This window comes from Drosophila miranda, chromosome 3 (genome assembly GCF_003369915.1).
Source record: "Drosophila miranda strain MSH22 chromosome 3, D.miranda_PacBio2.1, whole genome shotgun sequence".
Classification (NCBI taxonomy): domain Eukaryota; kingdom Metazoa; phylum Arthropoda; class Insecta; order Diptera; family Drosophilidae; genus Drosophila; species Drosophila miranda.
The window spans coordinates 10,829,637-10,843,331 of record NC_046676.1 but is presented as its reverse complement, the minus strand read 5'-3'; the positions used below and the strand labels follow the sequence as shown (position 1 = coordinate 10,843,331).

Genomic DNA, 13,695 nt, shown 5'->3' with positions numbered 1-13,695 from the left:
TGTTTTAAAATGCAACCCTTATTAAAAAGTATTAAAAAATACTCTACGAAAAATAAGAAACTTGAAGAATTTGTATGTCAAAGATATCGTGTATTTTTGGTAAGTAAAAGGATCTTCAAGAAGAATCTCAAAGCCGGCTAAGCTCAAGCTGTTATCCTGTTAAAATACAGTCGGGTAAGTGTTCTTTTTTCATTGGTATATTTACGGTATATTTTGAAAATTAAACGTTATATTTCTGAGGATCAGAACGTTTATTTGATCAATAATTTCGGGGTCACACTGCAAGATTCCAGTCTATCTCTTTCTAGTATTTTCAAAACATTTTTTACGATGCACCAATGTAAAAATCGTGTAGAAATGTCACTTAGCTTAGAGCTCAGGCCACATCAAATTAGTAGTGATCAGCATAGTATTCTGATGGTTTTTTTCCATCAAAATCTTTATTTTTCCAAAATAGAGGAAAAACTGCGTGTCAAAGAGTGGTTAACGGAGAATTTGGCACACTAGCGCTTCCATGAAAAAAAACGGCCAAGCTTGTCAACAGACGTACACATTTCCCCTTCATGTGTCGCTTTTGATAATTACATACAAACGTAGTTGCTATGTAACAAATCTGTAGTTATCATGTATTTTCTACATAAAACAGTTTAATTTTCTGGATTTCGTTGTTTACCTCTTGTGTTTAGAAATCATTTTAGAAACAAAGCAATAAAAAGGAGTAATCAAATTTATCTTGTCTAGTAGGAAATTTATTCCTCAATCGGATAAAATTATGAGTTCTGAGCTGAAGACCCTAGCTAGTTAGTGATACTCAACCGAATATCAAAATCGAGGAACATGATTGAATGTGAATAAAAAATTTGCAGTATATTTTGGTATATATTGATACTGCGACGTATATTGTGGTATATTTCTGAGGGGCTCACCGCGGCCACACTGGTGAAAACATAAAAGTTGAAAATTGCATTTAAAAAATCATTAAAAGTATGGATAAGTCGTCAGAAAATTGATTGAAAAAATTAGATATATTACCCGTTCCAGACAGTGTACGCGTGTGGAAATCGACAAAAAAAAAAAAAAAACAAATTTCAAGCGAAAAGGTAAATGTGGAATGGGCGTGCAGAGGGAGCAGCAGTAAAGAAAATGGCGTAATCACGCACTCAAACCCAAAAGCAAACCAACAAACGCAACGTAAACGGAATAAACGATATTCAATCCAAGTCAGCAATAATTTTTATAAAAAACAGCCAAAGAGCAAGAAACAAAATTGAAAAAAAGAATAAATGTATTATAAAGTGAAAAATTGTGAGGAAAGCAGCGTAAGCAACGCTTTTTATTGTGCAGCCATATTTTTTCGTGAAAAAAAACGTAAATGATGCATATATACGTATGTACATATAAAGAATTAACTGAAAAAAAGAAGCACTTCGTATCAGATCGTCCCGTTGTTCGCAAACACAAGCAGTTTTCAACGCGATTCGATTCTCGTTCAACGTACGTTGATATATAAGTACATACATACATATGTACACACGTATATTCATATAAATATATGTGTGTGTTCATTTGTATGTACACATGTACTTTCAATATCGCGATGGCATCACAAAAACACGACGCGCACAAACACACGCACGCATGTTCGGACATAGAGACAATATTGTATGTATGTATACGTTTGGTTCGACTGGTTGTTGTTGCTGCTGCTGTTGTTGTAAATAGCCGTGAGCGAGCAGAGCGAACACATAAGGGCTGGCTCAATTTATAAATATAAAAAAGCATGTGGCTGCGCAGCGGCTGAGCAGCCAGCGTCGTTGTCCGCAGAGCGCAAGGGATTTTATTACGTCGAGCGTTTCGTTCGGTCGTTGGGTTCGTTTTATATTTTTGGATATTTACACATGTTCATGCATCTCTCCATTCCATATCCCATATGCATCTCTTTCTCTCTCTCTCTCTCTTCGGCTCTTGCTCTGCGTGTGAGAGCTGCTCTGATGGCTCCTTGAATGCAACGTAACGGGAAACTGGCGAGTGCAACGCGAGACGCGACAACGTGAAAGGGTATAGCCATGAAAAAGGGAGAGGGTATAGTGCATGTGGGGACTGCAGAGAGTGCAGCGACAACCGTATTCGATCCCCACCCGCAAAGCGTAGTCCGTGAAATATTCCACGATACATTTTCCTTTGGTCATAGGGCTTGCCCAGCAAAACCAATACATATGTATACATATACATACAAATACAGTCCGGTTCGGGAAAATAGTGCTGCCAATTAAAACGTGCTGAAAGCACCGTTCTTGAAGGGATACCTGTGTAAATGGAACCCAGTGAAAGCTCTATAAAATGTGAATCCATGTGGTACCGGATATTCCTCGTAAACTTAACTTAAAAGTGAATCACTTTTGAATGAAAATGTGCTAACATCACGGCAAATAACGCTGAAACAGTTCCTCGAACATGAGTCAATTGCTTAAAAAACCTGATTAGTCATTGTTTTACAGATGTCCAACTTAATTAAGAAATTTGTCAAGGGAATATTTTGCACCATTGATAAGATTGTACGTTGTCTTTGCTCGCTTCGACTATCCATCCGCACAACAAGAAGGGAATTCCAGTACAATTTCCTGCACAAAAAACGAGCCTGAGATATCTTAAAAATTGGTAAACAGCTTGGACCGATTCTCTGACGTCTCATTCTCATGATTATAAAAACGTGCCTCCCTTCAGAGCGTTACAAACGACGACTCAAAATTGTACTACCTTTTGTAAGGAGACACATTTTCAAACCAAAACTTGTATGCCTACAGCGATTCCAAGGGCTCTGCTCTCCTACAAATTTCTTGATACCAGCATCAGCGACTGCTACTGCGACGGCAGTGAAATATGTAGTTTCACCCAAGTACAACCAGTTTTTGGCGTTCATTTACGAACACAAGGCCAAAGTTCAAACAAAACAAAGGTTCTCGTGCCATTTGAGCTTTTGCTTGCTGCCTTCTGCGGTATCTTATCACGAGTGTGTGTGTGTGTGTGCTTGGAACTTGTGAGCACTCGCTAAACTATCAATCAGTGCTCCGTACATATCTCAAACTTCTTATAATTGCGCAGAAGAATGCAGTGCGGAATTTAATCGACATGGAAAATGAGCGTCGGAGAATGATATCGATTGTGGGCCAGCTGTTTATCCGTAGAAAGCTGCTGCAATAACTGTGGATCTAAGTCGCTTTCAGCTCAAACGTTAAGTGGAAATCTCTACAGACATTTGCTCCAGCAACTGATTGACATATCATATTGATCGGTAAGGGACCTGGGGTTTGCGTGGAACCAATCGTTTATAAAGATTCGATTCCCCCTAAAAGAAGTCAACGAACTGCTGTTCAATGTGACTAGAACTGTCAAGGGCATTTGTGTTTGAAAATAATACATTCCTCCAATTTGGTACATACAGTGCCCACCCGATTAAGGGAATAACTTTTAGTTCTCTCTAGTGCGTTCAATATTGTAAAATTATTTCATCAAAAGCTGTGTGTAAACACGAAAGATGGCTATGAATTCGGGCCAATTTGGCAAAAGTCTCTTTTAAATTTCAAAAAAGTTACCCAGCCTTTTCGTCTTCCCACATTGAACTTTCGACCCGCTGACCGGTCAGACCCTGGTGAGACTTTGGCCCCAGCTGCACCTACTCCGGTGCCACAGCTGAGGGACTACAGCGATACACGACCGACTTTGCAGCAGTCCAAGTCCTTCAGTTGACATCCGCAGAGCAACCCCAAACACACACACACACAGAAGCACACGTATACACGAGCGACGTAGATGAAGTGAAACGGATACAATGCCCTGCGGCAGCCGCTGAGGCGGCAGCGCCAGCGCCAGCTTTCTTCCCTTGCTTTAATCGAAAAACAGGATTTTCATCCCCGTCGAGAGCAGACTTTAGTTTTAATTTCATTATAACTGGAGAAATTGCAGTAGGACTGCTCTGGCAAGAAACATGCGTATTAAATTCACAATTTCCCAGATGGAAATAGAAAGAGCGAGAGGGGAAGTGGAAGTGGAAGGGGGATGGCGAGAGCGAGAGTGGACGAGGGTAAACTATTTTATTGAAATGAAATTTATTAGGCGATTAGTTAGTTAGGTGCCGCCGCCCTTAACCCGGGGGGAGGGAGAATACTAGGTGGAGCATGTGCGTGCGCGTGGCCAGCGAAACGTTGTCGTCATCGCCCCCCATAGTCATAGTCGTCGTCGCAGTCGCATTTCGAGTCAGATGATAAAGGCAAATACATACATACACACACGTACTAAATAATCCGGGGATGTGGCCGCAACGTTATCGCGGCGCCCTCTGAAAAAAAACAACAAATGGAAATAATAGAAAAACTTATATTTGGCATTCCAATCGAAAACAAATCCAGGAATATATATTTTTGAAACCCGGGACTGTAGGATTACAGTAATTTCAGTGCAGCTCTGCAACACCTGCTCTCTTGCATTCTCTCTTTAGCTCTCTCTCTCTCTCTCTCGCTGTGTGTGTGCGCTCTCTCTTGTGCTGTACTTTTGACCCTCCAACCACTTGTTTCGATTTTCGCAAGAAATGGGACCACACCACACTGACAAGGAGCAGACACAACAAAAACGAAAAGAAGAATGAAAAAAAAAAAAAAACAAAAGGTAAACAAAGAAGCTAAGTAGAGAGAGAGAGATGGGCGGACGGAACGGAGTTGCAAATATTGCAACTGCTTAAAATTTCCAAAATACTAAAATTGCAAGTCGAAAACTGCACTTGCGTGTAGGTGTGTGTGTGCTCTCATTTCGTGCTGAAATAGAATACACAAAAGGGACCGACGACAGGCAGGCGGCGAGAAAAGGACGGGCAGACAGACGGATAGGCCGGAGGAAGACCTTTTATTTACTTTCTGCTAGGGAAGAGAGGAGAGGGCCGACCCGACCTGAAATCTGAGCATTTTGAACATCTGTTCAGACAATTTTGGTTTGTTGATTTCACCAGCCAAAAAATTATTGAATACATGTTTTGGGCTGCATCTGTGTGGATGTGCAAGTACAGACACACACACAGACATACTACATGCACAGTATGTATACTGCATATATATAAGCACACACAATGCAAAGTGTGAAACAAGACTCTTTTTCACATACCTGCTTTACTTTATTCCAGGTAACGTCGACGACAACGGAATAACTAAGAGAAGCCAGCAACCAGCAGCAGCGGCAGCACGAAGCGAGCAGCAGAGCACGCAGAATAAAGAAACAAGGAAACATTTGCACAGCACAACCGAGCAACTGCAGCAGCAGCAGCAGCCAGGCCAGGCAGGCAGGCAGGCAGGCAACGACAAGAAAAACCACTTCAACAAAAGAGGATAACATATTGGAAGTGCTCGCACACATACCCATACCCATACAGCTCAGCTCACAGCTACACACACACGCGAGTGGAAAGAGAGACGAAGCATTGTACGTGCCCGGTTGACGGTGGGAAAGTAAACCGACATCTTTTTACGAGCAGAGAGTTTTGCAATCAGAAGAAGACAGCAAGCAGCCCCAGAGAGTGTTCACAGTTGATCGGGCCAGCCCTTTGATAACGCACATACGGAAAGAAAAAGAGCGAGAGAGAGAGAGAGCTGCTAGCAGTGAGATCGGAGACGGGACAGGTTGCTGCCCAAAGCCGAAAACCGAAAACCGAAATACCAAAAACTCGAACGCACACAACGCATTTGGAAATCAAGCCAGGCCCCAGCCAGTGGAAAGTGCGTGAGCGTTTGTGCGTGCGTAATCGAAGCTCCAAAAACTGTGAGAAGACCAGACCCCCCGACTTCGATCCCCCGTGAACTGCATTTGCCCAGCGTTGCCACATCGCCAGTACGCGTGGGGGCGTAAAACCAGTGCTGGATAGCACCAAGAAAGACACTAGGAACGGGACAAATCCAATCCATGAGCAACTAAACCGAAATTAAAGTGAAATTCAAACGAATTGAATCGTTATCCTCATCGCAAAACAGATTCCAAATGAAAACGATCGTGCTCAGTCCGGACGATCTGCAGAACTTCAACAAGTTCATCTATGACCCGAAGTCAGCCGCCCAGCTGGCCGCCAGCGCGGGGGCGATTGGAGCAGCGGCGGCAGCGGCAGCTGCCGTGCACGGCCAGCAGCCAGGAGGAGCGAACACCACCACAGTGCAGCTAGTGGCCGGCGGTGGTGGCCTTGGCAATCCCACAGTTGTTCCAGTCCCCACCAGCACAGCGCAGACCAGTGCCAATAACCTGATGGCTCTGCATTACTATCTGAAGCATCCGGGAATACAGCAGATGCCGAGCGCAACCACGGTCCAGCATCACCAACATCAGCACCAGCAGCAGCTGTTGGCCCAGTCGCAGACACAGCTAAAGCAGCTGCAGTTGAAGCAGCCCACAATCCACCAGCACCAGCAGCACATCAGCTACCACCATCCGTACTACCAGCAGACGCAGCCCCAGCAGCAGCTCCAGCTGCAGCCACAGACACAGATGAGCCACAGCAATCCGCACGTGCCGCTGAAAAGTCAGCAACCGCCACAGACCCATCTGCCCGTGCATGCGCTGAACCAGAACTCCAACTTCTCAGCGGCCAGCTCCAGTACAGGAGGAACAGCTTCCAGTCATGCGCCCACACAGCAGTCGAACGGCTCCAGTGTATCACCCACCATCATCCAAAGGGTCACGGCAGTGGGCGGACCAAACAGCAGTAACATTGCGGCCGCTGCCAACGCGCTCCTGCGAGCCACGGCCGCCGGCAATGCCAACACCTCGTCCTCGTCATCGAGCTCCTCCTCCTCTTCCTCGTCGGCGTCGTCGAGCTCCTCGTCAGCCTCTTCTTCCAGCTCAACTAACTGCGCCAAGAAGCTGAAAACAGAGCCCGCCCTTTCGCAGTACAACCAGACGGAACGCCTCAACTTCGCCAACACGTACATCGTGTGGAGCGAGGAGCACTGGCGACGGGTGGTCTTCCACGACGAGCGGCGCTTTAACCTGGACGGACCCGACGGCTTCTCCTACTACTTTCACGACTTGCGGAACTACGAGCGCACTCTGTCGCAGCGGCCGCGCGGCAACTCTGTCTACATCTACCTGATGATCTGTGTGGGTGGGGCCCTCCATCTGGAGGTGTCGTCAGCCAAACTGCGTCCTGAGTCATGCATCGAGGCCGTTATGCGCGAGCGACCGAATATCATCAGCAAACTAGGTGGTAGCACAGAGTTTGTGCTGCAGGACCACAACTGGATGTCGCATGCACTGCCCACGGCCCAGGACCTGCTCAATACCAAGGGTCTCAAGACCCAGAAGTGGCCGTCCATTGCGCACGACCTCAACATTATGGAGAACATCTGGGGCTGGCTCATCCGAGAGGTGTTCGACGGCGGCCGGAAGTTCTCGCGCAAGGACGACTTGATATTCCGCATCAAGGAGGCGTGGTCCCGACTGCCGCTCGATCTGATCACCAACCTGTACAGCACCCTGCCGGAGCGCATCACGGAGCTGTACTACACACAAGGCGTCTACACGAATTGTTGACAACCGACAGAAGAGCAACGTGGACGTGGATGTGGATGTGGTGGTATGTTGTCTCCCAGCTCAGGGCACTCCCTTCGGCTCAGCTCCGCCTGGAAGTGGGAGTGGGAGTGCAGACGGATTCGATTCTAGGACTTCGTCCGTCTAAGGGGAACTTTCACGACCTGATCCTGCTGCCGATGCCAACAAGCCTGGCATCCATCCCGCTGGGTCAACCAGTGGGATGGGGGCGTGAGCGGCGTTCCTCTGCCGGATACAAAAATCAATACAAAAGAAGGAAATCTTTATACAATTCAACTTAACTTTTTGTGTATAGCTTTAAGATGTGTGCAACAGAGCAGACCAGACCGTACCGGACGGACCGACCGACGGACGGACATACGGGAGCGGGACAGAGAGACGCCTGGTTTAAGGTTATACAGTTTTTTTTAGTTATTTAAAACAAAAACAAACAAAAAAATGGAAAAACATGCAAGAAAAACAATCGCGCGAGAGGTTTGGGCACGCCATGTGTGTGTGGTGACACTGGCAGACACACGAAAAGTGTTGCCATATCGCTTTGTAATTAGTGTTTTTATTCCTTCCTTCACCCGTATCCACCACATCCACACACACTCCCGCACCCCCCGCATAATGTGTAAGGCTTAATTTTAGTTGACGTTTGCCTTTCCTACCTAATCCCATCCCCCCACTCCCCTCCCCACCAAACCCAACGCCCTATTAAATATACGTATTTAGATTATACATATACATAATAATTAGTTGCAAAACAAATTTATTTGAACTTAACTCCTTTTGTTGATTGTTTTTAGTTATGCAAGCGAGAAATGTAGCAGTAGAGAAGAGAAAGACGCATGAAGAGCGCAGAGGAAATTTATGAAAAGCGAGAAGAGCAAGCAAGATGAAATGAATAAATAAACTTGTAACTAAAGTATTATTGTAAGGCATAGTTTTTGTTGTAGCAAAATACGGAAAAGAACTCACGTAAAATTATACAGACAGACAAAACACACTCACATAAATAAACACACGCAAGAATCCTATCATGTAAAATGTTTACGAACAGAAATTATAAATAAACTAATTATCAATGTAATTAATACATATTAAACAAAAGAATAACAAAACGAAACAAAGCAAAGCAAAAGCAACTTAGTGTTAATTTAAGATCAAAAATAACTAACTGAAGAGTATAGAAAACTAGAAATCGATAGAAATCATGCTGAATTCAACCCCAAACGAAACCGAACCCAAACCCAGCCCACATCCGCCCTTCCCTACCCCCACCGTCAGACAGAAAAGAACCCATAAAACTCGAACAAAACTTCCTAGTGATGGGTGGCAAAAGCACTTCATTTGCCACCGCTAAATGGCAGCTACTGGCGAGCTCCGTTGTTGGTGTTTCTGTGAGAGAAGGCAAATGGATAGGATAGTACGCTCCCCATGAAAACCCATATTTAGCAATACAATGAATGAACTGAACAAAATGAAAGCAACTAATCTATGAAAGTATCCTTGAAATAAACACACACATATATATGTATGCTGTAGCATATCACATACAACGATTGTTGTGTGTGGCGGTGCCACTCGAGCTGGTCGGGGGTGTATCGGGCAGGACTGGTGCACGCGCTGGCTCCGGCTGTATGATCGGTAGTATGGGGGGGTTCCTATACTGGTCCTTTCCTATACGTGCTCGCGTCGATACCTTATCTTATTATTATTTTTTTCGCGTGCGATACCCTGCGTATGACCGTATGACTAGTGTTAGGGGGTTGGGGAAGGAGGATGAGGAGGCTGGGGGAATTAGAAGGGACAAAGGAATTAAGGGGACAGGGAAGTGGGCTTCCGCGTTGCATATCCGAACCGACGGGTAGCTGTGCTGGTGTTGGATGCAACAGCCATGGCCCTCCCAACCTTGATCATCCTAATTCCGAAGAAAATATGGCTTATGGATGATCCCTTTTCTCGCCGGGGGTCATACCTCACTCTCCCTCATCGATCCCTGCATGGCTCCTAAACAAAAATCTTCTAACAATTCATTTCCAAATCTTTAACAATATTTATTTTTATCGATAGTGCCTAAAGCTAAATACATGGGTAGAAGGAAAATGATATATAGTTATGGGGTGAGTATAAGCTAGGGCAATAAGAGAATTAAAACTATAGGAATAATAATTTTAAATAATAGGAATAAAATATATGATCTCAAAAACAGGTGGTAGGGTACTGGGAATAATTTAACGAATAATAACAATAATAATGAATATTTAAGTAGGAACTTTTGTAATTTAAGATTTCTTCATTTTCGGTATTTTTGTATTAATGCAGAAGTAAGGGTAACTAATCACCGTCGCATAGGTGTGAAGCACCTGCTGCCGCTGATCTGCGCTTACAGCTTCCAAAGCTCTTGAGCTTTGCGTGGGCTTAAGGCCTCTTTACAACAAAAAAAAAACTCCAACATAATTTAGGGAAAAATCAAAGACTACGGGCGACCGGGCTCATGTATGGTTTTTTCTTTTGTCTCTTTATGTTAAAAGTTTATAAACGTTAACTGGGAGTTTGTTCACTTACGTACTTTCATGTTCCGGCCACGTCCAAAAGATCTTTCGGCGAGGGGAATACCTGTAAGTTTTAGAGAGAGAGCACACACACATGCACACGCATGACCACGGCTAACACCAGATTATCTTGATCTTCTTTTTCTTTTTGTTTAGGGCTTTTTTTTTTTTGAGCATATATAGTTCATAAATCAAATTATTCCATCTTTAACTTCTATATTTTATACTTTATTCAATATTTATTCGTTTATTTAGATTCGTTGGGGTAGGTCTTGATCCATAGACCAAGGTGTGGGCGCACGGAAAAAGCTCCAAGCAGCTGGTTTCGTTTTATATGCACAAAGGGGTCAACGGCCTAACAAGCGCACATAAGTTCTTTGGGAATAAACGCACAATGGGCCACAAGAGCATCATACGAGTTCTGCCCGTTCCGTTGGGGTTTATTTAATACATTTAACCTTCACATGTCATGATCTGGCTTTTAGGTTAGGGCGAAGCACGGTGACAAAAAAAATTCGGGTCAGGGTCTCTTTTTCCTTGGACGGGTCTGGTTATTCCTGGCAAGGAAGATCACTTGGCACTTTTTGTTTAAGGCTCTTGGCCCGGTGGCTGGATGGCTCACTCTCGGTCGCGACGGCTCGCGTTGGGGCGGCGAAGAGCTCGCTGCTGCCGGCGCTAAAGCTCGGAAACGGCTGAGGGGCCGCTCTCTGTCGGCGCTGAAGCTCGGGAACTGCTGAAGGGCTCGCTGTGGTGGATGGCGTTGGGGCTTTAGGTGGAGCTTCCCAACTCTACGGTGGACCGCGTTGGCGGAGGGCGTTGGGGCGTTGGGTGGAGCTTCCCAACTCTACGGTGGCCCGCTTTGGGGCGATCGTCAGAAAATTCGCACCATCCTCTGCACCGTGGATCGGGGATTGGTTTCTCGTCTGGGTGGATGGGGTCTTTCTTCCGAAAGGCCGGCGGATCGTGCTGGTCTCCCAAGAACTTTTATTTGATTTTTACCTTTTATTAATTTTTTTTTTTTTTTTTGAGCTGGATAAGTACGTCCGTACTGTTCGGATACCACGAGGAGAGAGACAGCTGCTTCTCCCGGAAATCAAGGCCTCATCCCCTCGTTCTTCCCTTTTTCTTTATCGATTTGTCAAAATGACAGTGGGAGGAGGAGGCCGATTAAAACGTCAGCCAAACAAAATAATATGGGCAGCCCACGGTGACGAAGCGCACCCAGTAGATGGCGTGTTAAAAGCTTAGCTTTCTTGGACCCAACAGAAGACTTAGCCTATTCGCGTAGCATAATTTTAGGGAAAATTAAGACGTCGATGCAAACAATTTTTTCTTACAACAAGCGCACTACATAATCCCCCCCACTTAAATCTCGCTTGGGGTGGGACACCCAAAGTGGGATCCGCGCTTGTAACAATTCATGTCAAGGTTTTATATCCTTGGTATGAAATTTGCCTACAAGGCGGCCTTGAAGATCTTCAAGTTCGTAATAGCAGTTTCCTAGCTTCCTGCGCACTCGGGACTTTATAAAGGTTGGTGCTAACTTTGCGCTAAAGCCCTTAGCGAAATTGCTTTGCTGAAAGTTACGTCTATATACTTCCTGTCCATCCCTATAGGAAATTTGTCTCGTTCGTAAGTTATAGGATCTGGCATTTCGGAAGTGCTGGGCCTGTATAGAGCCTTTTGCTTTGCTGCGAATTATGTCGAAGGAATCTTCTCGCGAAAATTGGACACCGCGATCTTCTAACATGTCTAGGTTACGCATCAGTTTATAGCTACTGGCATCGGTTACCATATGCTGTCCAAAAGCAAGCCGATACGGGGTAGTGCTTATGGCTAAATGATGGCTAGACCGAAGTGCACAGCAAATGCTGCTTAATTTCTCATCCCAATTACGTTGATCCGGGTCAACATAACTTTTTATGGCCGCCAGAACGGATCTATTTACTCTCTCCGAAGCATTGGCTTGAGGAGAATAAAAGCCAGTATAGACATGAGAGATATTATATTTGTCAAGCAAGGAGTTAAAAGTGTGAGATTTAAATTGGACCCCATTATCGCTTACGATGGTTTCGGGGACCCCGAAACAGTGAAAGAGGTCATCTTCCAGGAAGCGTTTTATGGAATCTGCTGTAAATTTTCGTACGGGCTTCAAAAATGGAAATTTTGACAGATGGTCTAACACGACAAAGATGCCAATATTTCCTGACTTGCTTCTCGGATAAGGTCCTAAAAAGTCTACAAATAATTTTTGAAAGAATCGAGAAGGTAAGCCCGTATTTCCCATTGGTGGCTTTAAGGGTTGATTTGGATGCTTCGTGGTTTTACAGATATGGCAATTATTTATGAGTTCTTTGACATCCACCGCTAAGTTTGGCCAATAATAAGATCGCCTGAGTCTTTCAAGGGTTTTATTTATCCCACTGTGGGCACACAAGGGATCCTCATGGGCAGCTTTGAGGACGGGTTTTACAAGGGATGGGGGTATCCAAAGTTTCCAGCAGGAATCGTCTGTGATCTTGGTTCCATCGGCATGTTCCGCACGCCGAAAGATGCGTTCATCTTTGATTTTCAGATCAGGCAATCGGGAACTGTTCAACCTAATCTTCTCTTTAATTGACTGATATTCTGGTGATTTGAACTCAGGAGAATCAGGGTCGACCAACATGCTATCAATTGCCAAGAAGGACAAGTCTTCTGAGTGCGTACGGGACAAGGCATCGGGGACTATGTTATCACTCCCTTTTCGGTGTAAGATTTTAAATTCAAATCCCTGCAACTTTAAGGACCAGCGAGCCAATCGGGAGCTAAGATCAGCCTGCGACATTAGCCACTTTAAGGAGGCATGATCTGTAATGATTGTGAATTCTTGGCCCTCAATGTATGCCCTGAACTTTTTTACGGCTAAAACCGCAGCGTAACACTCTTTTTCAGTTACAGTGTACTGCCTCTGGCATTTGTTAAGCTTTTTCGACATAAAAGCAATTGGTACGTCTGCGCCCTCGTTGTTTTCTTGCATTAGAACTGCCCCTACGCCGGTATGACTGGCGTCACAGTGTATTGAGAATGGTATGGAGAAATTTGGGCTATGTAGAACTGGCGCGGAACACATTTGGGACTTTAATGACTCGAAAGCAAGCTGAGCCTCGTCAGTCCAAATAAACTTGCGCTTAGATTTCAGAGTATCTGATATGGGTGAACTAATAGCTTCATAATTGTGGATGAACTTGTGGTACCAGCCTGTCATTCCAAGAAATCGACGAACTTGTTTGATCGACTGGGGAGCTGGAAAGTCCTTAACGGCGGCTATTTTGTCAGGATCAGTGCGAATATTCCCACCACCAATCACGTGGCCTAAATATTTAACTTCTTTCCGGCAAAATTTGCTTTTCTCCACATTTATAGTAAGATTGGCTTTGGAAAGTTGGGATGCGACCAGGGACAACACCTCCAGATGGTGCTCAAAATTATCGGATATAACTAAGAGGTCGTCAAGATATATGAATATTTCATTCCGTAGATGGGCTGGTATGACTTTATCCATAAGTCGCGACAAGGTACAGGGTGCGTTGGTTAA

At 44.7% G+C, this 13,695-nt stretch overlaps 1 protein-coding gene and 1 long non-coding RNA gene across 2 annotated transcripts; one reads left to right on the top strand and one right to left on the bottom strand.

The window, feature by feature from the left end:
- The first annotated feature begins 909 nt into the window (after nucleotides 1-909).
- LOC108159011 (protein MTL1) lies at nucleotides 910-9,096 on the top strand. The gene is made up of 2 exons (XM_017291884.2): nucleotides 910-1,100; nucleotides 5,171-9,096. The coding sequence occupies exon 2, from the start codon at nucleotides 6,019-6,021 to the stop codon at nucleotides 7,558-7,560; it is 1,542 nt and encodes a 513-aa protein (XP_017147373.1). The 5' UTR covers nucleotides 910-1,100; nucleotides 5,171-6,018; the 3' UTR covers nucleotides 7,561-9,096.
- LOC117188427 lies at nucleotides 3,524-5,234 on the bottom strand. Its single transcript, XR_004472576.1, has 2 exons — nucleotides 5,152-5,234; nucleotides 3,524-4,336 (listed from the first exon to the last, which is right to left on the bottom strand). It is a non-coding gene; the product is annotated as an uncharacterized LOC117188427 (long non-coding RNA).
- Nucleotides 9,097-13,695: the final 4,599 nt, after the last annotated feature.

Coding starts and splice junctions, on each gene's coding strand:
- LOC108159011 (XM_017291884.2), top strand. CDS start 6,019: ATGAAAACGATCGTGCTCAGTCCGGACGATCTGCAGAACTTCAACAAG.